The sequence below is a fragment of the Numida meleagris genome, chromosome 10, assembly GCF_002078875.1.
Source record: "Numida meleagris isolate 19003 breed g44 Domestic line chromosome 10, NumMel1.0, whole genome shotgun sequence".
Lineage (NCBI taxonomy): Eukaryota > Metazoa > Chordata > Aves > Galliformes > Numididae > Numida > Numida meleagris.
In genome coordinates this window covers 11,793,887-11,819,632 of record NC_034418.1, presented here as the reverse complement: position 1 = coordinate 11,819,632, position 25,746 = coordinate 11,793,887, and the positions used below count along the sequence as shown (strand labels likewise).

General features: G+C 37.5%; 1 protein-coding gene and 1 long non-coding RNA gene across 7 annotated transcripts in view; one reads left to right on the top strand and one right to left on the bottom strand.

The window, feature by feature from the left end:
- LOC110404361 overlaps positions 1–25,746 on the top strand; it is a 143,925-nt gene that overhangs the window by 112,551 nt on the left and 5,628 nt on the right. The window contains exons 19-20 of one of the 2 annotated variants that reach the window (XR_002442182.1): positions 7,077–7,157; positions 13,589–13,678. This is a non-coding gene — a long non-coding RNA (uncharacterized LOC110404361). Of the gene's footprint in view, positions 1–4,808; positions 4,931–5,318; positions 5,562–7,076; positions 7,158–13,588; positions 13,679–25,746 lie in introns of those variants that run through there. The other variant, XR_002442183.1, reaches the window with a different exon arrangement.
- Positions 7,502–25,746, bottom strand: part of CDH11 (cadherin 11) — a 232,403-nt gene continuing 214,158 nt past the window's right edge. For 4 of the 5 annotated variants that reach the window (XM_021408541.1, XM_021408543.1, XM_021408540.1 and 1 more), the window contains 9 exons: positions 25,594–25,713; positions 24,948–25,115; positions 22,068–22,255; positions 20,326–20,579; positions 19,283–19,419; positions 18,947–19,068; positions 18,024–18,141; positions 11,407–11,658; positions 9,909–10,405 (listed from right to left, as the gene is read on the bottom strand). In XM_021408541.1, coding sequence (XP_021264216.1) covers positions 9,909–10,405; positions 11,407–11,658; positions 18,024–18,141; positions 18,947–19,068; positions 19,283–19,419; positions 20,326–20,579; positions 22,068–22,255; positions 24,948–25,115; positions 25,594–25,713 — 1,856 coding nt within the window. Of the gene's footprint in view, positions 10,406–11,406; positions 11,659–18,023; positions 18,142–18,946; positions 19,069–19,282; positions 19,420–20,325; positions 20,580–22,067; positions 22,256–24,947; positions 25,116–25,593; positions 25,714–25,746 lie in introns of all 5 variants that reach the window. The other variant, XM_021408544.1, reaches the window with a different exon arrangement.

The following is a 25,746-nucleotide window of genomic DNA, read 5'->3' as shown; positions in this document are numbered from 1 at the left end:
GCATAAATGTTGGCCCATGCATTGTTTGGGATGGAAAGCAGATGGACTGCAGTTTACAGTTGCAGTAAGAATCCAAATTGAATTCTCTGGCTTGTTCTTAGGAGAGTTAATGAAAGTTGAATAATATGCACTGGCAGTCCCTAAAACCTTCTGTGAGGTTTTCTTCTTTTCTTTGGCAGGGTGAAATTATTCTGCATTAAATTTGTATATGGCAACCTTTTTATCCTAGTGTAAGAATTGATTCCTCTGGCCTTCTGTTGGTCACTGTGATCCCTAAACTATACAACTTTCCCCTCGTTCTTCAGGCAGTCTCCATGCTCATAGCTCCTGCATATGAACCAGGAGGACCTGCAGAAATGAGCAATGATTTAGTATTTAGCCTGTTTATTCATTAAACTGGTTAGAGTGATATTATGCTCCTCCATGACAGTGATCTTTAATTAAAACAAATTTAACCTGTATCATAAATGTTCTTAACGGAGAGTAATATACTGAGTTCTGAATGTAAGTGGCAAAGATACTAATGGAGTACACAAGGTGGCAAGCAGAATACATTTTAAATGTAATCTAGAAAACATCAAGAAAGAAAGTAGCGTATTTTAGGAAAAAAAAAAACCAACACAACCAACCAAAACCAGAGACCAAATTGCGTGTGTGACCTTTCCCCAGTGAGCAGCAGGAAGGGAGTGGGGGTAATAGAAGCATGCAGAACTGTGCTTGGAGATCCTCAAAGAGGTGAGGAGCTCATCTGTCGGAAATTCACGTCTGATAAAGTGACTCAGGCAGTGAGGTTGTCTGAGTTTAAATGATGTCAGGATTCAAAATGACAGACAGTGGCTAATTCTGAACTTTCTGATAGAAAAACGAAAACTCTCTGGCAGATAGTTAATTCTGAATTTGGTCCATTAAGTCCAATGATCTTTTACCTGCTGGACACCCCACTTCACTGCTGCTCAGCTGTGGATGAGGAAGCTTTCGTGATCTGAGCACTAAAGAATTTATCATGCTTTATAGAAATGTGCTGCCCTGGCCTCCCACGGCTGTGACAGCACAGGCAGACTGAACCAATGGGCAGACGTGACCACAACACAGCGGGAAAGGAGCCTGGCCAACAGCCTGTGAACATTTTCTGTCTGACAGTATTTTTAAAGATCAGTGGGGTGATGTGAGAAAGGGCTTTTAAGAGCTGCGAGGTTAATTTGAAGTCAGTGGTGGTCTAGAGCCTTCAGAATGTTGCTCGGTTGGTCATCCCGAATGGAGATGTTCACAGCTGCTGGACCCCAGAACAGACCGTTTCTATTCTAGCATGGATGATGCAAAGCAAACCTCTTCCCCATGTTGCCTTGTCCCTCATGTCTGTGCCTTGGTGTTGGGTCTCCATTGTGGCTAAGTGGTGACTGGAGAACAGAGACTGAGGAGAGCATTAAGAACCAAGTCCCTTTGATATCTTCATAGGTGATCAGATTGCTTGTCTTGTGGACTTCTGTTTCTCTTCATGACTGTGTACCAATCAGCCAGTTTGTTTTTTTCTGAATCTTTTGTTCTCTCACTCCTCCCTAAAAGAGCTTCTAAGACAGATAGTAAAATGCAGGGAGAAGAGGATGGTTCCCTTCCTTCCCCTGCTGCCTTGGTTGAGCACTTCTGCTGCTGCCTGTCCTTTACAAGCAGTCTGCCATCCTAGAAATGCTTCTCAACTCTGCAGTCTGGAAAGTGGCTTTGGCTTGGGGTTTTTTTGTGCAGTTGGTCCCAGGACATTGCTGACACGGCACATCCAGCTGGTTGCTGGTATAGCTATGCCATGCCCAGTTGGTGCTGCCTGAAGCATCGGCCCTGCATGGTGCTGTACCCCTGGTGCTGGGTGGGATGCCCCCAATTGCTCGTCTGTCTGTGACTATTGCAGTTAGTAACACCCAGGAATAGCTCATAAACTTTGCACTTAGACTTCTGCAGCCAACACGAACTGGTAGCAAAGAATGATAAAGCCTGAGGCTTATGAGGAGGTCGCAAGAAAGGACATAGTCTGGGCTATAGGAGACAGATTATTACAGTAACCTCCTCAATGCCAAATAAACAGAACAGCTGACTGTTGCTGAAATTTGGCTCACCTCTGTATATGTAATGGGAAAGGGACATTTCTGCAATGAATCGCTGTCATGTTGCTCCATGCAGTGTGCTAAGAGGGTTAGTTTAGGTTCTGAACTCTGTAGGTGCACTGGGAGTCTAATGTTCTTTTATTCATCCAACTTCATCTTGACCTCCATGCTAAAAAAAAAAAAAGCAGAGACTTTTGCATTACCTCGTAACCCACCAAGGGCAAATAAACTTTCAGAAAATCTAGCCTTTCTTTTTCCCAAGTCTCATTAAAACTGAAGTCTCTATTATTACCATGCAGACATTTTGCCCTCTTTATTTTGAAACAGTGCTAATAGCAAAGATCGCTTGCAAAGTTTCTGATTACCCGCTATGGCTGAGAGCAGTTTCCCAGCAATAGTCTCCTTGGAATATTCAGGGTTATGCACAGCTTTTAATTCTTTAAAGAGTTTGGTGATAAGTAGCTTGTTTATGCTGTGATCTCACTTGCAAAGCAGCCAGCAGATTTCTGACTGTGCTCAGCCACTTCCACCACAGAGCAGCTGGTCTAGCATCACAGAACTGAGTAGGTAAGGCAAAACCGTGCCATGTATTTTCTGGATCTACCCACTAGGTAGTTTTACTACCTAATGCAATCACACCAAAAAATTGCCTCGTATCTATTCTCTCAGTGATGATGTGTTGTGTTCAGTAAGATGGCTTCTGACCTTGCGTCTTGGCACTTGGAGCGAGTTTAATTTTGTGAATGTGAGGGGAAGGAGAGGGTGGGAGCAAGAAAGACGTACACCTTCCATTTTGACCTATATGTTTTAGTAGCTTGATAGTAGGTGCTGACCCGGCTGGCAATTTACAGTGCCTCTCAGTGCAATGAATTCCTTCTGCTTCCTTCTTGCTTTTTCAAAAAGCAAATCCTATGCCTTTTTTTATTTTCCTCTTCTGTTTTTTCCACCTTACTACAGTTGTGTATTGTTGCTTACATGAATGAAACATGCAGTCAGTTCTCTTTGGGTGGCCATGATGAAAAATATGCCATTTTATCTGTTCATAGTGAGGCGCTTAGGTGTTATTGGAGGAGTTTTTCTCCATGAAAGGAATTTTACATGACACGGGGCACTTCAGAGTAGGGTCTGCAGTGCAGTAGCAGTATGTGTAAGCACATAAAGTGTTCATATTCTTTTATTTAATGATGTTCCAACACAGTGCGAGATATTAGCTTCCAGTAGTGTGGGAGCACTTAGATTACAGTAGTGTTACCTCATTATACTTACTATTATGACTGCTACCATTTATTCACAGTAGTAAACATTGTGCTAAATAGTAAGCATATATAGCATCTAGGCTTCAAAAAATAATATCGCAGTTACAAGCACTGAATAATCTTGAGAAATTGTGTTTAGGAAAAAGAGTTTGCTGGATCATTGTGTAAAGCCACAGAAATAGGTGGTACATAGTTGACAGAAACCTCTCCCTTTGAAATGTGTTTTCTTTCCACGAAAAATTCTGAAAGAAATTAAATGTTGGAGATTAAATATGATTCATTAGTGACCAGAACTGCAGAGCCTGAGGTGGTCAGCCATTGTCTTTGACCTCTTCTGTGACTGTTAGCAGGGGTGACTGATAGTTGGATGATGGTGGTTTTTGAAGAGTTTTCTTGTAAATCAATGGATGAGACATGTCAAACTTCTAGTAATTTTCAACCACTCCTCCACAAATAGCTACGCTCTTTCATTTACTGTTGCACTGTACTAGAGCCACACGATATGAAAGAGAGAAAATTATTATGTTCTATGAGTTTTTATAGTTTAATGCATCCACATTTCCATTTTAGAAAGCAAAGAATATAAACAACAGTTTTGCTTATATGTCTGGATGATGTGCAGCAGCTCCATAATCAATAATAGAAAATGTTACTGAAAGGCCCCATAGACCTCAAAGAGATAATGTGAATCAGCCATTAACAGTAAGTCATTATAGAACTTATTAAGTGAAGCCTTGGGGCTGTCATAGAGCCTAAAGGTTGACATAAATTTTTCATACACATTGAACTTTGCTAAATGTGCTTGCATTTGATTAATGATGACTTTCTTCAGTACGCTAATAAGAAGGAAAATACAACTTGGACTGTGGCAGGTTGAGCAGCCTCCTGGAAGGGACCTTCTGCAGTGGTGGGGGAACAATGGGGCTTCCTAAAGCCATCTTATGAAGCTCTGGGGAGTTTATTATGCCATGAAAAATTCCTCCTTACCACCCAGTGATAGGGCACTCAGCACAGCATGGGGACATGAAAAGCCAGTTTTGTAGTAGAGGAAATGAATATGTCATGACTCTAAAGTCACCACCACAACCCCCTTAGAACTTCTGTGTATCTCAGAGAACACTACAGAAGCACTTTGTATTTAAAAGTAGCTGTGTGAGACGAGTGGTGAGTACACAAGACCTATTAGTGCCAGAACTGGAAGAAGTTTGCCTAAGCGGCCAAAGTAGTCATGGATTCATGGAATAACTTAGTGCTGTCCAGACCTTTCTGCAAGTGAAGGATTTCTTTAATCGCTGTTGCTTTTGTCTTCTTTTCCAACCTATGTGCATTTGGTCAATTAAAATAGGCATGTTTGTCACTTGTTAATAGAGGAGAGAAAATAAGAGAGAAGAATGAAAGGAAGATCATTAACTTCAGTCTAAAGCAGTTGTAAAATCTAAAAGCCTTTTTCACCATACAGTTACAGGATCATAGAATATCCCAAACTGATAGGGACCCACCAGGATCATTGTGCTTCCCTCACTCAGCAGCAACCAAGGCATAGGCGTGCTATTAATGCTGTTTCAGCGGAAACCAGGACAGGTAGGAGACTTTTTATACCTCGTTACTACCAGCAGTGATGTTGCCTTACCAGAGCAGATTTCCTACAGAGCCATGGAGTACTTTGCCCACCAGTTTGGCAGGTGTTAGGTGTGATGCTGCTGTTCTCAATGCAGTCACAAGTTACTGAAAATGAACTAAATGGAAGCTAAATATCTGTATCTATCACTGTATGTATAAAATATATAATTGTTTTCTGAGCTTAGCAGTTAGACAACACACAAGAACATCAATGGTAATTTCAGATTCGGGTTCAGTTCCATTTCCCAGTTAATATATAATTATTTATACAGCGTGAATTAGCTTGAAAGTCTGAAAGGACACATTTCTGACCTGGAAAGAGGTCGTTTGTGTTCTCTTTCTTTCCAAGGTGAAACATGAAATGCTCCATATATGCTGCTGAAACCCCTGCGTAGCCCCTGGCATGTATAACCCACTGCTTCTGCACTGGAGATGGATTTTGGACACTGGCGAAATCCATTGTGCAAATAACACAGCTGCCATTTGAGCATGAGATCATAGCTTTTGCACTTCCTATGATATGAAAAGACAGACATGGAGTTGGGAGCTAACTTCAGAAGCAGAGTTTGAAGTTACTAAGGGAGGAAGTAAAAAAAATACAGGTGAGGCCCAGGATTTTGTGCAGAACTACAAGAGACACGTTTTTCAGATGAGTATGAATTTCACTTGAGAGAAGGTCTGAGTTGGTTAAAATTATTCTCCTTGTGACTTGGGTGTTCATAGTCAGACCAGCTAAACCAGGGAATGATTTGAAACAGTTTCCCCAATCAAATCCCGAGATTAATGACTAGAAGCATGCCTAGGCCATTTGCACAAGCTGAAAACATCACCCAGAGCAGATCCAAAAGCCAGTGTTGTGTTAAGGCACCAAGAAGAAAGTCCATCAGATGTTCCAAGGCTTTTGAGTGGGATTGGCAACATGAGCCTGGTGGGCATACCTTGAAGATAGCAGAAAATCTGAAAATCTTACGGGCAGCACATACCACAGGCATTTGACTGAGTTAGGTACAAAACTTCCTCTGCACCACTCCTCCCCAGTCCAAATTCTACTTGTTTCAGGTAATTCCTTCTTTGACTGGAAGCTGGATTCTGTGCTTTTTCCCAAGTGGAACCAGGTCAAACTGGTCAACCCCCAAATTAGTGATAATAGAAAAACTCCAGTATGTGATGCTGGTGCTGACTGATCATTTCTGACTACAGTACCTCTGTACTCACCTCATCAAAATGGGAACTCGCAAAGACTTCTATTTACTGCCGTTTTCAATTAAAAAAAAAAAAAAAGCCTGAGAATTCTGCTGGGATAGGGAAGACATGAAAGAATTCCAGGCTTTTGGGACCCAGGAAGCTAAGGTTGCCTCTTTGTGAGCCTGATTTGAAGTCTCATTCTTTACTGTTTCAGAAGGCTTATCAGCAACAATATAGTAAAACTGAGCATTTTATTTTGTCAGTCAGCAGTGTGGAGCCAAGAAAACATGTAAATTATTTAAAATCTTTTCTCATCTGTGGTCATATCAGTTCCTGAGGCATGATTGTGCACAGTATAAATGTTGGTGTCAAGCGTACAAGCTTGTACCCTTTGACATGGTATCAAAACCTGCTTGACATATTGGCAACAGCATGACAGAGGCAACTTAAAAAAAACCCCAAACAAACCCTTCCCTCCTGTATCAGTGTAGGTTTTGAGGGTTCCCTTAGCAACCAGCACTGAACCAGCATACCTAATTGCTTTTTGCTAGTGATGAGAAAAATTGTGTATATTTACAGTGTAGATATATGAGGGAAAAGGGACACAACAGCCTTAATCAGATGCAAGATTTCCAGGTGACAAGCAGCTAGATAAGGAGCTGAGTATTTTTGCCAACAAGAGCTCGTACGCGTTCTCTATTCACTGAAGGTATTTGAAGAATTTTGTTGTCTCCCCTACTCTTCCATCCCTAAATGATGCCTCAAGCAGAATGTACAAGAGGGGAAAAAATAGCTGAAGCATCATCTGCATTTGTTAGGATCCCTTAACTTACCTGCTTCAGGGTTGTGATGATCTTCCTATTAATTACGGTTTGCCTTCGAACCCAGAGAAGTTACAATGAATCTTTCTGTTGCCTTCCAGGGATGTGAAGCTCAATCAGGGACTGAGAGAGACTGCCCCAAAGCAGCTCCTGCAGGTGAAATCCATTCCCAGGTTCCTCAGGTATTTGGTAGCACTGGCACAAACTACAGCCCCTGCCCACATTCTTCTGCAATTTGTGTTGGGGATAACCCAGTACTGCTGTGCTGGGCAGATTTTTACACTCACATTATAAGCCTGAGACTCCAGTGACCACTGCTGTGAAGTTTAACACAAATAAATGTTCTGTATCTGTGCCAAAACACACCGTTCATTGGGGTGCTGCAGATGATACCTAATGAGTATAATTCCCAGCATTTCAGAGGCAGTGTTGGCTGAGATTAGCAAGACTAACTTAATAAAGCACTACCATAATTGCATATTCACTGGGAAAGGGAAAAATAATCAAATGAAAAAGGACAAAACCAGCAGGGAAAGAAAATTTATTTCCAAGCATCTACGAGAGTGCTACAAACAATAGAGACTAAAACTCAAAGCATTTGAAACTTAAAAAACGTAGTTGACAATGTCCTTCTTAAAAATCAAACATAAAAACGTAGAAAATGCAGTTATTAATTCTAAAACTTGCTCAATAGTGAAACAAAACCAGATAGACAGCATCAATGAGGATGGAGTCCTACAAATGACTTTTTTTTTTTTAACTTTATTTCCATTTGTTAATTTGTAAATTGATACTCATTTCATTTTTTAATATTTATTTAAATTTATAATGGAGAAATGTGCAAATCTAGCAAAATATTCTTTGGATTATAAACAGAGAAAAATCAACAACCAAAGAAATTTGAACTCAGTTAATAATAAACTATAGAATTATATAGAATGCATACAGCTATAATAAAGTGAAATATTACAATAAACATTGTAGAGCAAATCTGCTGATTTAGCAAACTCTGCCTTATAAAACATAGGGATATAATGGGACAAGTGAATATATTGTGATTATAGAGCTGAAACGTCACTCATCATTTTAATGAGTTAAGTTTTAATCTAACTACATACATGGGGGGGGTCTTCAGAAAAGCAATACAGCAACAGATCAGATTTCCTCTCAGATCAAGCAGTTTGGTACCTGACTGCAAATGAAGGACGGGGTCTGGAAAATGAAGAGTAGAAAAATGGATATCGCTTCTATTTATTGCCTCTTCCCATATTGCAGCTGCTGATCTCTGACCCAAAACAGCAAACTACATTAAATTTCAAAGAACTACAGCTGTACACAGATGCTGAAAACGTGGATGCACGGAACATATTCCAATCCCTCGCTCATTCTGAACTAATATAAAAAAGTTATAGATCATTTTTCGATTAAAAACATACATTACAAAGAACAACTCTGAAAGCACTCCGTATTTCTGCCATCACACATTAAAACGCCTTCCTATCAGTGGGTGATTCTATTCTACCACAATAAATGAAAAATAAAATAAAATAAAAGTAAGTGCCAGAATCTTAATTAATGCTCAGGTAAGGTAATTGTCAGGTAGAACAGTCTTTAGGGAACTTACTTATAGCTAAATGGGGTCAGATTTAAGTCTCTAAAACCTGCAGCTTAGCACAGATACGGAAATCACAAGCCTGGAGTAAGCTGTAAGCACAGAGCACTCCCGTCCACGTATAAAGTCATTTCTGAATCCTGTGGAATTTCTAAGATATAAGATAAATGCATATTACATGGGACATACTTAAAAGTATTACACTTAATTTAATCCAGAAAACACAGTAGTATTATATGAAGATTATTACTGTGTTCTGGGAGCAGCCACAAGCTGTAGATAGAGGGTACAAAATGTTCACCAGACGTTACATTTTTTTTTTAATCTAAAAAACATTTTTTAAAATGTACTTGATTTTTAAATAATCACTTAACAAGGCAACAAACCAACTACAAACACATAATAAATAAGGCTATTAAAAGGTCACAACTGTAGTAAATTAGTCAGAACTATAAATGGGACATTAGAAACACTATGTTTTGTTCTTATATGCTTAATAACCAGAACAAGAATTAAAAAAAGAATCAGTTTATTTCAAAGTCTGCTTCTTATATTGAAGCACATATTAAAGCAACAGTACAATGTTCATAAAATATAAGTGTGATGCTGTAACATTTCTTACATGTCAGAATACTGATATTTGCATGTATACTAAAATAAGAATTTTAAAATTGTACAAATAGATACATTAAAAATGACATAGAAATAGGGCGCCTCCCACTGCAACAAGACAGAGTTTTTATATCTGGCACGTATTAGTTCAAGATGAAAGTATAAGCAAAAAGATTTACAAGAATCAGCTGTAACAAGTTTGATGCTCAAGAGACATAATAATTGTACATTGTACTGTACATACATCATATGGGTTTAAGCTGGCTGAATATTATATATTTCAAGTTTAAAAATGCACTACCATATAGAGTGTCCATAGTTTAAGGCGAAATTACAGCTCAGAACTGTTAACTTTTCTAATTTGTGGAAGCTTCTTTGACATAAAAGATTTAGATGTTCATAATACATAAAAGATTTCCCTTATTTGTGGGTTCACTTTTAGCATTTTCCTTCATTTAAATATTTTGTATTTCTTAAGTGGGTTTTTTCCTCTAGTGAAGTTGGCAGCCAACTTCTATATTTGCCTTTTGTAGGAAAAGGTACTTCACAGTATTTACCACTTTTATGTCCTTTTTTATCAAAGGAATCCTTTCTGTCAAATGTTTAAATGAGACTTCTCTTGATTTTTAAAAAAATACCTGCTTACATTTCTTCTGGATTCTTCAGAACATTGGACACAGTTCTTAAGGCCAAATATTAAACTTTATTGTTAAGAATCATCATCGAAAGTGTCTTTGGAGCCATACAAGTCTGCAAGTTTCTTAAATCGAGGTCCCCAGTTTTGTAGATAGTCGTAGTCCAAATCAGAATCTGTTGTCGCTGACTCTAATGAGCTAAGTGAACCAGCCACTGAGCCTCTTCCTTCATAGCCATAGATCTGAATAGAGTCATATGGAGGAGCAGTTGGATCGTTATCAGCCTCTTGTATTCTTGTGTTGATGAAATCATCAACATCAACGCTATTGGGAGCTGGTCGAAGCCCCGGTCTTGGCATATACTGATACTCAGGTTTTATGTCTTTACGAGGAATAAATCCATTGATGCCATCAGGGTTCTGCAAAGTAGCTATGTCAAAAGCTTCAGTATCTTCCTCTCCTCCTCCTTCATCATCATAAGTAATAATGTTCTCCCGGACATCTTCTTCTTCAAAAACAATCAGAGGTTCTTTCTTCTGCCTTTTCAGTGTTACAAACAACACTACAATGACTATAGGGAGAAAAAAAAAAAAAGCAAGTTAGACTGTGCTCTCGAACAGAAACTGCTTCATAAATAGATTATTGCGTTCACTGAAATATTAGCTTTTATGCTCCAGTTCAGCATGTATTTTTTGCTAGCATCTGCATTTTTAGCATACCCAGCTAAGTAAAAGCTATGATGTTTGTACACAGAGATGAACGCAATGATTTGAGGGTTGCTCTTTGGGCTGAATGCCATCGCTCATACTAATTGTTCATTACTGCATAACTTTAATTCAAGAAAAGGATTTGTGGGCCCCTAGTGCCGTGTGACTGCTGCAGCACTGCCTCTGAGCGGCCGAGCACGTGTCTGCTTGCAGCAAACCAGGATGAATCTCTTCTCTCTCCTGTATGCCCAAAGCTAAACTTTTAATTCCATGTTCTGGACATTTCCATGAAAATGGAATTGTTCTGAAGCAACAGCTCAAAACATGCGTCTTTACTGATGTGTTCCTTCTCACTGCAGATTTCTTTATGTAAGAAAATAAAGGCTATAAAATAATAGGAGCCAATTAAAACATTTCATACAAATATTTTCAAATCATCAGGAAATGCTTTATAGCTCTTTCTTAAAAGCAAGTCTTCCAAGCCCTTCATTTGTCTTCAACACAAGAGAAGTTGGAGGGAAATAGTTGCCAGGAGCCATTAATCCTGGCTGACCTCAATAAGGAACCTGTCATCCAGGGAAGATCACAAAACTTAAAACTGTATGTCGTGACCTCCTTTAAACAGTGTTCCTGATTAACTGATACTGGGCCACAAAAGGACATTCTCTGAGCACACCCAGACAAATTCACTGGTGTTTGCTATTGCAGTCATCATATATTGCGTTTCAGCCTGCCAAATTAGTACCACCTGTAAGAATACATGCTAAGAGATTATGGCTGATTTATCCACCTTGGAACTACAGGCAAGCTTAACTTTTAAATACAAATAATTGTAGAATAATAAGTAAGTAAATAATTTCTTTACCTAACAAAATCACAATGCAAGCAAGAATGGCGATTAAAGCTCCGGTGCTTAATCCAGCATTGAGGATGTAGGCTTCGGCATTACAGGAGAGCAAGGAGCCATTGCTGTCACAGCCACAGACTCGGATGGTGAGGGTGTTGGTGCTGCTCATAGGGGGGAGTCCTCCATCACTTATTACAATAGGAAGTAGGTATAAGTCTTGCTTTTGACGGCTAAATCCTTCACGTCTAACAAGAACGCTTGCTGTGTTATCTGTTTAAAGAAAAGAGACAGTCATCACTTCTTCCTCAAAATCGTCCATCCCCTTAGTAAACACAGAAAAAAATTACGTTTTGCTGCAGTGGTTCTGAATTTGCAGATGATTTAGCATGTAAAAATAACTAGTACAATGTATCACCTTCATAATGACCCCAAACCCTTACAGCCCTATGTTTCATTCACACAATAATACAATACATTTTAATTATTCTAGGGTGATTAGGAACGCAAAATCTTGCTCTCTTTGTTAATACTGATTTGCATATATATTGTTCTCTTTTCAAAGAATCTTAGCAGCTTTCATATGTGAGTTCACAAATTACTTAAACACCATAAGGCAATATGGTCACAGTAAACAAAGCAATGATTTTACAACTCATAATGTTTATGATTATTATAAAACAGACATCATATAAACAGCTGAATATTAGATATACCAGCTAAGGCAATCTGACATGTTAACTATAAATTCTAAAAAGTACATATGTTTTTGAAAGCCTACCCTACAAATCGTTATCACAGATGATAGCACCTCACTAACTTTCTGGGAAATTCATAGTACTTCATCAGCTACTAGAGTAACTGCGCCTTGGGATTGCTCTTTGCGCTAGTTCTAGGCTCTTCCCAGAATTAAAACCTCCTGAAGGTTACCTAAACCTACTTTTAAACCTAAAAGTGGAGGGGAGGAAAGCAGATCCCTGATTTACTGCTCTTGGTATCAGACTACAGGAATGGAAGACATGAAATCGGCATGTTAAGGAGACTCACAGCAAAACACAAAAGTCGACATTTACTTACTGTGTATTACCAGATTTGTTCATCTGTTTCAATAGGACACACTGGAGTAAGCCATATTTTGGCAGAACTAGTTTTTCACCCAAACTCCCTAAAGCCAGAATTCAGACATCTTGATCACATACACACACGGTCTGCTGGGGCATATGATGACTTATGTGCCCATGACACAGAGTTAAGGTAGCACTCTAACACTATTTCCATTTGTTTTCTCTGAGCGATTGCATGCCTTGGGCCTCCTGGTCCAGAGCATGGAAACCAAGCTGCTTGCTCAGCACAGAGGTCACTTTGGATAGTTCTTCATTTTCCCTGGAGCGAGAGCATTTCAAAGGGAAGTGTGTGAAATGAAACACTGGAACGAGACAGCCAGTGCTTCCTGCTCCCAGCCTGGCCAGACAAAGTCAGGGAAACACGAACAGCAGTTCTTTATTTATACTTCTTGTTTTTCAGCTCTCAGACTGAACCAAAGTTTATAAATTTGTAAACATCCTGAAGTAAGTAAAATGAAACAACCATATCTGTGCCTTTCAGACCTTCAAAACCTAGTTTATGACAAAGATTTACTTCACACAACCTTTTCTGTTTTCAGAATGGACTTTATTTTCCACTATCTAACAGAAAGGAAAGAGAAGAGAAAGCTCCTTTTATCTATCTACTAATGGAGGGCTATTCTCCATTTTATTGCTGCCTTGAGGTACTGCAGAAGATTAATCATTTTCCCATTGAAGAGTCAGCATAAATTCAAGAATTTAATAATGCAAACCATAAAACCTCTCTTTAATGATCTAATCACTGTTTTTTTCCATGAAAATCTGTGAATAAATTATACTAAAAGTTAAGTATCCTTGCCTTATAGTAACCACCCTTGCAGACAGTACCCTTGAGGCAGGAGAAGGTCTGAAAAAGTTCCCAAATTTGGTGGACACACAGAGATCAATTTACGGGATCAGAACAATGCCTGTACTAGGGTCCCGCTTACTGGAACTCACCTACTAGAAAACTCTGAAGAGCACACCAAAAAAGGATGAATTTCTTTAGGACTGTCCTAGACAAAGTCTGTTATATGTAGAATAAGTAAGTAAAAGTTATTCTTACTTATATCTCCTCATGTCTGTGCCTCTCCTGCCAGGCCCAGCACGATTGATGCCCAGCCTGGTTACATCTGCATCACAGAACTGCAGCCTTTGAGACACTGAATTCTTACAAAAATAGCATGCAGGTAGGAAAAACCTTAATGACGTCTCCTAGTTGTTGGTTTTATTTGCTGAGGATAAAGAAGCTGATAAAGATCTGATTATCTATCATTTCTCATTTTTGGAGGTGCCCTTTTGTCTCTTTGCACAGCCATGTTACCCTCCTAAACATTTGCCCGTCTAGATTCTGTGGCACAATTTTTTAAGCACCTTAGTGATATCAGTGTTTGTGTGAAAGGCATCTTATTTTTTGGACATTAAATTAATGGGCTCATAACAATTTGCTATAAACAGAAAGGTAGCATGTATTATCTATTATCATATCAACTAATACTTAAAACTAACATATATTGATGTATAGTCAAGTAATTCCAAAGGATTGGCTAAAATGTATTTAATTATTCATTTAATTGACATGAGAACAAAGATCTGCTCTATTAAATTAAAGAGCGCAATAGGACAGGTAAGTCGTGAGACAAAATATATGAACATAACAGAGGACTGAGATACAACTGCCTAGAGGCTGTAGAGGTAATCTGAAAGGAAACACGGGTAATATCATGTATCAGTATGTTTAGTCTGTAGGTTACATGTTTTTTATATTATATTATATTGTATTGCATTTTTCCTGAACACTGGCAGCTTAAATAGTATTCCTGCTCGAAGAGGATGGTGAATTATTCAGTTATGTTGTATGGCCAGTTCCACTGTGGTCAGCTGGCTGAATGTGATCCAATGGGTGATTTATCTGGTTTAACTTGAGGTGATTTCTAGTTTACTACAATTTTTTAAAATTAAAATCCAATCAAGATACTTCTTTAAAGTTTAGAAAAGATTGCCGCATCATTTTTTTTCTATGTTCAGTTCTCATATTTAGAAGGAACATAATATCCACAGGAGAAAAAAACCCTCTTTTACCTAGATAAAAGATAACGTGTAATCCTAGCTAATATTCTCATCCTTGCTTTTTCATCATTTTCAAGTCCCAGGAGTGTAACTATAATCCAGGTATAATGGCATTTTTTAAGCCAAGAAACAGAACCTAAATGTCAATACTAGCTTAAAACTATTACTTAACACATATGGGAGCTACCAGGCTGTCAGTCTTAAAGAACACAAAGACAAAAGCAAGAAAATATTCATCTTGATACCATCCAGAAAAATACGCATACTCTCATTTTTCAGCTATTATTGCCTGGGATTTCCAATATCCACAGCTGTTTTAAGTAAGTGCAGATTGCATACACTCTCCATGAAATCTTTGCAATTATTTAGAAGTTCAAATTGCATTGCTTTACGAAGATCTTCACGGTTGATTTTTCTGATCTTTGATTCTCTTTTTTTCTGGTGATTTTTTTTTTATGGTTTCCCAGTTTTTCCTCTACATCAAGGTAAATATAGCTTAGCTTTTGGGGGCTTGTTTACCCCAATATTACGTAAAGAGCTTCTAGATGAAAGAAGCTGAGTGCTTTGTGAATACTGTCACCTTTAGCAGAATGTGAGTGCTGACTCAGCAGGAAGCCTAAACAATTCCAGGCGTCCAGCTGCCTAAAATCATTACCAGGTACTGGTAAGTGCTATAGAGAATCCACAGCAAAACCCTGTATTTTACTGTTCATATGCTTCAAAAAATCTCTTGATTAAAAGGTTGAGCGTGAGAGAATGTTTTTATATTGAAAAAGTGGATTTTAGTCACCGATTTTAGTGGACTTACAAACTTAATTTCAGTCCTTATAAAGCTCTGTCTGTCTGGCATATCTGAAAACATTACTGCGCTTCAGTTTTGTGTGGTATAATGCAGCATGCAATAGCGAGGTGGTTGCAGTACTTCCAGCAGTGCTGGCTGTGTGCCTCACACATACAAGGTGAGCCCAAGTAAAGGGCATTTCATCTGAGGACAGAGCAGGATTTAAAGCAGGAAATCCATCTGCTAAAAATCCATCTCTCTGTTGTGAAGTGTCACGAGCCTCTGCTGCTCTTTTGAAGCTCTGACTTCAATGGGAGTGAAATTGAACAGGGCCCAGGCTAACACAGTGCTGTTTATTTATGTGGTATAATGTAAGTAAACAGTGCAAAAGTAATTCGGTGTTTTATCACAGCGTGTGATAAGCCATTATCTCATGTTTTCTGTGGAAGATAGTCTCAGCTGAAAAACTTGATAACACAGTAAGTAGGCTATTAATAGGACGTGGAATGTGATTACTTTTCTGGATTACTGCAATATGTGATTACTTTTCGGAGTTGGTAGAAAGAAACTCTATTAAATGATAATTATAGGACTGTATTCACTTTAAAGTTCTGTAATAGTCCCAAACATAGGAGTTTTCATTAACTGTTCTCCACAGTTAATAAAGCCGTTTTTCTCTGAAACTAGTAATTCGCTCTGGAAGTGATGGCACGGTGTGTAGCTGCTCAGATTTACAAATGAAAAAAGAAACTTTAAATGATCATGTAAATTATTTGACTTGCAAATAGTAACATTCTCTCTGAAAAGTTTTTTTATATGAAAGTACATAGAATTTTAAGTCTATCATATATTTAAAAAAAAAAACAAAATACAGAAAGAGTTAAATTAACAACATGTCTGCAATAAAGATTATACAAAAATGATGAAAAGACTGTTTGCAAATGGATTATTTGCTTTACACTATTTATTTCCTAGTTACAAAATTAAACAGGAAGATTCAGTCTTAAATATCATCTAGTTTAAATAACCTCTTGCACAATTGTCAGCCAATGCATTCAACATACATCATTTCCATTGCAAAACATTTTTATCTAGACTAACTTTGTCACTACAATAATAATAATAAAATTAATTTGCTGCATATGGAAATGAAGGATTAATGGAATTGTCTGAAGTCAGGCACCAAAATATCATTTGCCTGCAGCTGTATCAGAGCATCTCAAGTCTGACCTATGTGTTGTCTTTTAGATTAAATACTCCAAAACACTTTCAGTTTGGTGTGATGACCATAAATTATCTCTTGAGGAGAAATTTAGCCTCAGGGTCTCAAGTGAATAATTCATTTTTATTTACTTCTCTAAAAATACAGTCATCAATTTTTCAAAGATTGTGTTTTACTACTTTACTTTAAAGAGAATAAATACATTCTCTCCACTGGATCCTTTATGAATTGCTCATGTATGTATATGCATCAAGCACTAGGCAACAATATTACTTCGATCCGTCAAGAATTATGGAATTTCTGTTTCGGAACTCTGATGATAACTCCCCCACTTTAGGTTTTTATAGAGGTAGAAAGCGTATCAGAACAAAACACTTGGGAGAAAAAAAGTTGTTGCTGATTATGTTGCCTTTGTATTTCTGACAAAATTATTTATTTATTAGAATTTTTATTTATTTATTAGAATAAATCCTCTGGATTCATTATTTAAGCCAGTTCAGCTGAGTACTGCATTTCAGAAAACAGTCGAGTTTCCTTCAAACATTAAAGTTTGCTAATTAAAACCAATTTCTTAGAAACGGAAACCGTATTTTTTTCTCCATACAGGAAAAAAGCAAATGAACATTGAACATGAATGCCATACTGATTACCATTAAGTAAATAGAATAAATATTTATAATGGCTGAATTTGTATTTTTCTGGTTGGTTTTTTTTTTTTTCCCCCCTCTCTGGCTTCCTCAGCCTTTGGCAAGTTAGGTTCACTGATGTTATTGTGTTAGAAGATCAAATAAATTCTGGCTTTCATTTATGCCTTTTCTTTCCCCCAAACAAATTTCTTTCCTCTTATTGGATTCATTCTGAATGCACTACTTCACTATAAGAATACATCATTAATAGAAAATTGGCAAAGGGATCATGGTACCCATACGCTGAGATATACCCACTCTGGATTTCCATTTCAAGGCAATAATTTCCTACAGTAAGTTAGCGTGGTAGTGATTTTATTCCATTAGACTCTAGTCTGCATTCTCTCATGGCCCAAAAGCTAGCCAGCAGAGTTAATGAACAAATACAAGCAATGTAACAGAGGATTTATTCTTCCTCCACTAATTTTTGTCAACACGTAGTTTTGTTTAAATCAAAGAGACCTGCCATTTACAGTTAGTGAACAATTTTGTCACTGCTTTTTACTCTCTTCCTGGGAGATGAAGAGGCTGTGGATTTACATGCAGGGCATTATTATGTAATATAAAATACGTATTCAGGAAAATGAAAGTGAGTTAACAAGCATTACACTATTGCAAGAACATCCCCATATTTGAGCTGTATTTCTTCTTCCTTCTATTCTAAATCTCTAGAAAACAGGCACTCTGTCAAAATTAATGAAAATGCTGTTGCATGACATTAAATTGGCCATTAGTTTTCCTTTGGACACTATTATAAAGGAAACCTGCATACAAACCTCTGTTGTCTCTGAGTGTAAAATTTGGATTATGAATAATTTCGGGTGGTAAACTGAAGATAAATCTTGGTCCGTTGGCTGAGTCGTCTTTGTCATCAGCACTAATTGTAATGAATTGCTGTAAAAGGAGAGTAGTTTGTAAGCAAGCAGCTCCTTCTCTGGCTATACCACATATAGGTAGCATTCTGAGAAATCATTTGAATACATAGAATTTTGAAAGTCAAAGGATATAGCTGAAAACTCCAAAGTATCTCAACAAATGTATGCAATTATAAACACAGTGCACGCTTACTTAAAGCTAGAATGAAATCTTTATTTGGTATAACATTTACTCAACACAGGATTATAGATGTAAAAGTATACACCTACCTACACATTCTTATATACAAATCTTTGCTAATGTTAACTTAATAAGCAAAACAAATTTTTGCAGAAACTTCAGCAGCTCAGGTTGAGTGAGTTAGCACAATGTCTCACCCAAACTGCTACACTAACTCCAGAAGTGCAGACAGTGTGTAGAGCCATATTTCCATCTGATGCTACTTTTTTTCTTCAGGGATAAATCTTTAGGCTAACTCCCTTCAAGCATTGTACTGTGATCCTTAGAAGATGCTCGGTATTTCTTAATATCCAAAACAAGCTCACAATTCAGTGAGTTGTTCCCAAGCAGCTTCGTTACTGGTGGATATCCACAGACAACACCAGTCACATTCAAAATACAAAGCACTCCATTGCTGTTAACAGTAATTCAAAAATAAACAACAAAGGAAATTGCCTTTCTGTTTGTTCTACATATTTTGGCCAAATTTTTTTTTAAAATGTGTTTAGTTATTACTGTTTATTTGAGCTTCCAGTACAAAACTGGGCTAAACACCCCAAAGTAAGAAATTAACGTGCAGGGAAGGTGGAGAGCACAGGCATACCTGATTGCTTCGAGCATTCTCACAGACAAACGCTTCATAGGCTGCTGCAAATTTTGGAGCATTGTCATTGACATCAACAACCTTAATTGCAACTGGAACTTTGGCTTCCTGGTGTTGCTTGTCTATGGAAGTTAACAAAATCAGAATGACATGGAAGAGGGAAAACCCCTTGAAACAAACAAAATCCCAGCAAAAACTGTATGAGCTGTATACAAGTAAAGAGGAAATAGGCTTAAGTATTTCTACTGCGATTTATTGCAGTGTACCAAACTGAGACAAGAGGAAGAGTACAGAATTTATATAGCTGATTATAAAAGAACTCAGTGAAATACTTACGGACTTCAACAGCGAAGACAGAGATGTTATGCCAAGCAATTTCTTCCCTATCCAAAGCTTTTATTGTCTTGATGTTGCCATCATCTGCATTAATAGTAAAATATCTTTCAAGGTCAGTGTGACGATCAATTGAATACCTAAAGAAGATTGAAAGTGAGTAATTAGATAACAGAAAGACTTAGCAGTTTCATGCATTCAAATTTTACAACATTATCATTTTTAAATAATTGTATGCCCTACCCTTATTATCAATGAAATGAGATGTGGTTCTTTTAAAAGGAGGTTCACCAGGTTCAATTCTACATTTAGAAAAAATAAGTCAGAATATTTTTAGTAAATGGAAATTCTTCTTCTTCTCTCTTTTACAAAACATGATAAAAAATCTACTATTTAAATACCTACTGAGATTTTTATGTTTTTATCTGCTTCATACTAATCAAAGATCTTCTAAGTTAGTCTGCTGCTCTTTGGATTACTCAGAATGTTAATTGATCACACCAGATTATTAAATATTATCTATTATCTACACAGTTCCATAGTAGTACACACCACTGATTTTTGTATAGTTACCATGTAATTATTTGAAATGTTAATTATACCTACAAAACAGTGTTTTATAATTTAAGATACACTGAGAACATGATAGAACACTACCTAATGTAACTGCAGAAAGGAGGTGTGTGTTTATACTTGTTATTAGAAATTAATCCTTTAGAATTACCCAGTAATTTGTAATCTGCACAGAATTCTATTTTCTGAGAAAAAAATGCTGTGATAATAGCAGAGGATATTGTATTAAAAAATACAACATAGAATAGAGTCTAACTCAGACGTCCTTATGTGTATTTTAGGTATATATAGCAATGGTAAGCATTTCTTTGTGCTACAGACTTTGAGAAGAGTATGTGTATGGTTACAGTTACTAATATTCTGGATAAATTTAGAATATTACTATCCTAGGTCTATTATGCTATCTTAGTAATCTGCATAACAATTTAAAAAGCTTAAAATGCTTAGAAACACCCTGCTCTAATGAAGCATACCTTATAGCACTGTTTGCAGCATCAGGGTCTTTGGCGTGTACTTTTCCAACCACAGTACCAGATGCTGCATTTTCTTGTACTTCAAAAATATAACTTGGTTTTAAAAATACAGGCGGTTCATCAGCATCTTCCACTGTAATCTTCACTGTTACTGTGTCCTTGAATGGTCCATTGCTGATGAACTTCGGATCAATATGTACGTTGGCTGCCTCTACCTTCAGGCTGTAGGACTTTTTGGTTTCAAAATCCAAGACCTGTGAGATACAAGAAGATAACACATTCATTGAGCAGTTAGTTAGCAAAACTAGAGTGTAAAAGCAGTAAACAGTCCCCTTGTATTCAATAACATAAAACAAATGTGAGCATATCTGTCAACAAGCTTGGACTGAAATGTGTGTTTTTAAAAACAAAAAGACTCAAATAGAAGGAGCTACATTCTATGTATGGAGCAGCATATGAAAGCACTGAAAATACCAAGACAGAATCCTTGTCTTGCTCTTTGCTTCCTGCATCTTTCAGGAAATACCTTTATTGGGAAAATTTTTCTTCATGCAGCCTTCTGCACAGCACAAAAAAGGGATGGATAGGACAGGGTTTCCTACAGAAAGTCAGGCTTGGTCTATCCCCAGCTGGCAGGCATTCCTTTAAATATGGATGTGCACAAAAGAGAAGTTAAATTGTTCTTGTTTGCATCTCTTTCATTTCTTTTTTTCCGTCCATAGATCTAGTATCACTTTACACAGAGGAGGTGAAATAATAACTCCTTGAGTCTTTAGAGAGCCTGATCCACATCACAGCATAGCAGCGCCGTCACCAACATGAAATGGCTGCCGTGTTGCATTGTTGGTGGCCTCAGAATGGTCATGCCTCTAAATATCTGAGAAACAGCTGCTAAGCACAATTCACAAAGCAGGCTCACTCAGAACATAGATGGAATGCAGGCAGTGATAGTAAGCCCACATTTTAAAATACACAAAACATGCATTCCCATCTCTAGAACAAATACTGTAATTGAAGCACAGCATAATTTTGATGGGAGGAGGCCTGTGGGTCTCTTCCTGAGACACTGTCCCAATGCACAGAGCAGGGCTGACTCAGAAGTGAAGTTGCCCAGGTCTCCTGCGGTGACTTTTGAATATCTCCAAGGGAGATGAAGAACTAAGAGGACAATAAGGGCAAAATAATAATGCTTAAATAATGAATAGTGTTTATGATTTCTAAATTGTATTCCAGCATTCATTTAATAACACTTTTTTAAAATCATGCTGATGTATGAAATCACCTTAGTGGTTTTGCTGCTTTTGGCATAGCCTGTGACTCCTTCAGAACAGTACTGTGGACAATGCGTAGCTGAGGATTTTAAACTATAGGGCATGAGGCTGTTCAGACTGAACATAAAGCAACAGTGAATGTCTGCTACTTATCAGCACTAGGCAAAACTTCATTAACAATGAAGCTGATGGCATTGTATTTTACCGTGACTTTTTATTATGAATTCATTTAGTTTGTGCAATTAATCCACTGTACAGTTTTTATGTAACTCTTCTTGGTTATTTTCTTCCATTCCAATTCAGCTAATGGGGAAATGGAATATTAAGAGTTAATCACAGCTTTAGACACAAATTAATTGAAACTGCATTTACTGATATTTTAGCTTAGGTATTAACCCATTAATACCAAATTCTTGGTCAGAAACAAAGAATGCCACACTTCAGTGGGTTTCAAAGGACAGTACTACTCACCTTCTTAAGCTTTACAACACCTTCCTGAGTCTCATAGTCTGTTGTAATTTCAAACATATCCATGCCATCTCCATCAATGATGCTGTATGCTACTAAGCCATTTTCCCCAATGTCTGGATCTTTGGCCTTCACTCTTCCTACTTCCTCTCCAGGAACAGCTGCTTCTGACACAGACATCTGGTACACACCTGGCGGAAGGAAAAAACAGGCATTTGCCTCAAGTGTGCAGTCTGCTTTCCAGTTGTATATTTACTCATTTAACTTATAAGTTCCATCTAAACACGGTGATTTTTTACATTTTCAAATCCCCTGAAGGATGCTATAGTATTAAGAGCTCTGAGAAGTTAGTCATCTGTGAAATCTTAAAACACATTCTAATCTATTTAAAATTACCTCGACGTTTTACATAACGACTGTGTACCTATGTGTGCAGGGAGGGGTTAAAAACACAACCAATCAGTGAGAATGCAGAAATTATGGTGACATCAAGGTTATAATTCATATTGGAGATGTGATTACAAAAATGGAAGGAAAATTCTGTTTCATATGACTCACAGTATGACCTTCAGTTCTGTACTCGAGAAGTGTTTCTGCCCATTTATTCAGGAGCCACAAATTATATAACATGAATTGGATAGACCTCACTCCTGTACTGCCTAAAGAATAAATGTGCGACATTCTGTGGCTTTAACTTGGTGTATGAATGATTGTAATAGTTACTATTAAAAGTTACCACTAAAGATTGCACACACGCACACACAAAAAAAGCTTTCCCTCAGCAAACTCAAATAGGAAAACCATCTCCAAACATCTCATTCTTGTGATGCTCTGCACATTTCTCCTCGTGTCTTTAGGGACACTAGAAGAGAGCAGTTCTATTTCTGGTTAAATCTCCCACCAGCAGTTGTCCTTCAGGCACCACTGTTTCCTGGACCGTCCCAAAACATTCCAGATTTCAAATAACGTAACTTGATCGTAAATCTACAAATCTCCGTCAGCATTTTCTGCCACTTAATCAGCATTTATGAATAAAAAATAATAGTATAAACAACAAAACTGCAGGAGAAAATAATTTCTCCTCCCCTCCATGATTGCTCTTGGTTGCTACAGCAGCATTCTAGGAACATCGGGAGACTTGCAGGAGGCAGGGACTTGGCTCATTACCCGTAAATACAACTGAAATAGACCATTAACTCCAGTCACAAAAAATCCAAAATCCATGCATATAATTTATTAAACATTTGAGGAATCATTTTAAGGAAACCAGTTTGATGTTTACATAAACTAGTCTAATCCTGCTTTTGTTATTGAGCATTCCAAATGAAGATTTTAAGTTAAGGACAAATGATTAACTGCTAGTTCACATTTCTAATAAGTTAAATATTCTCCGAAGACATATTTTTCTGCATTTAGTAAAGTGGCTAGATTTTTGCTGAGAAAAAGACACAGTTTGATCGTTTACTCTGCAAAAATAGGTCCTAGATTGTGACTGGACTGAACAGGTATGTTCCTGAGGTATGTAAAACCTGACATTTTTGGATGCAATACTTTCCTGTTAGAATAGTAGAGAATGCTGGCAGATTTTTACGTTTAGGAACTGGCTATGTCATTTAAGTTCTGGCATTAGAGTCCAGGAACCTGCAAGACCGGCAGAGCTGCTGTTAGAGAGATGTTCACATGGATGCTCAGAGGAGAAACAGAGTGGGGGTGGGATGGTGCATATGCTGCACTCCAAAACAAGTCCCATGCAGACACAAGATGTAGGGCAGCTATGTGGGTCCATTAATGTATTTCCACCCAACTGTGAAGACCAAATCTGTTAATGTCATCCCTGATTAATTTTATACATGAAAAATAAATAGCATAGGTATTGAAATAGACTTTATTCAACCAATAGCAGCACATTTCAGCCATCAGTCTCAAAATGTAATTGTACCAAATTTGGTTTGTATTGTCATGGCAAATACAAGGCATGAGGAGAACCCAGTCATGACTTTTATCCTTACATTATTCCCTGAGAGTGTTTACAGAAGTAAAGGATGAAACGTCAGCATTGAAAATGAAAGGCTATGTGAAATAGAAATAGACGTTCACTCACTTGAAGGTCTGTCAAAGACATGAAAGGGCATAATCAGGAGCTGCTAATAGATTATGCAACACTTCTATCAAAAGTCAAAAAAAAAAAAAAAGGCAGCTTGTATAGCTTGAGAAATACAGCTCTAAGAACATAAAATAGATTTCCTTTGTCCATCTTCATCAATAAACAAAATGGATTTGTTCTCTGAAAACAGGCATGAACTGGGAGTGCTGAAAGGCATGAGTTGAGGCCACTTGGAGACTTCCTTCAAACACTGTCAGCCTCACAGGAGAGCTTTCTTCTGCATGCACTCTGTGTGAATACTATATACTGGAACTCTCCCACCGCAGAAGAAACCGTTCCTATACATTGTGGTATTTTATTTTAACCTCCTTTTAATTCCCCACAAAAACTTCTTGATCTTCTTTTGGTCTGAGAGAGTAGTAAACACTGTTTGCTTTTTTAAAACAAACTTTCAAACCCACACTCTAATTATGAAAATGGAAAAGGCAGTAAACCTTTCTACTGTTACATGGTTTTAGAAATGAAGCATAGGGTTATTTATCCATCTTTGAAATCCAGTTTTGACCTCAACAAACTACTCACTTTGGAACACAAAGCCAATCTTTCAGACACGAAAGCTCTATATGTTATTAGCAGAAATGTTTAAATAATATTTATCTAATCACACATGTGCTAGGGTATTCCATTAGTTACTGATTTTTGAAGTTTTGAGTATACCTGATGCTATACAAATACGGGTGGTAGTAGAATTATCTGTGATTAAGGAATTTGTTACTTACTTTGTGGGAACTTTGGTGGGTTGTCATTGACATCTGTAAGTGTAATTGTCACTTTGGTTGTCCCTGAGAGGCCTCCCATGTGTCCTCCCATATCTTTTGCCTGTATTACAACATGATACTCTTCCTTAGCTTCTCTGTCCATATTTGGAAGGGCAGTTCGGATAATTCCTACAAATAAAAAGAAAATATGTCACATCCAAATTTTCGCATGTTTACATCATGAGTAAGTGGACACTGCATTTTGTAACATGTATTAAAATGCAGCAATATTTGCAGTTACATTGCAAATTCTCTTTTCCTTATACTGTGCATTATACTATGCAAGCAAACTAGTCCAAGTATTTTAAATAGTTGAAAACAGAACTACCCTGAAGATTTACAGTACAGCACAGAAACCTTTTTATTTCTATCATATCATATCACAAAAGATAGAAACATTTTTCTAGCGTAGCGTACCCAGAAGCTCTACCCATTGCCAAGGGACCAACCTGTAAAACAGCTTAACTAACATCAAGAGAGAATGAAAGCAGCTTTACTCAAACATATCAGTAGATATAGCCAACTGTACTACCTTGATCAATATATCTCATTCATTTTAATGTATTCCAGTTATGAAGTCCTACTCAAATAAACTGGTCAATAATACCTGTTTGAGCTTCCACTGAGAAGTACGGCTGACCTTCAAGAATACTATAAACCAGTTTGGCACTGTTCCCATATGTAGGATCATCAGCATCTGAAGCTGTTACCTGAATAACAGATGTACCTAAAAATGGGAAGGGAAAGACAGAAGAAATAC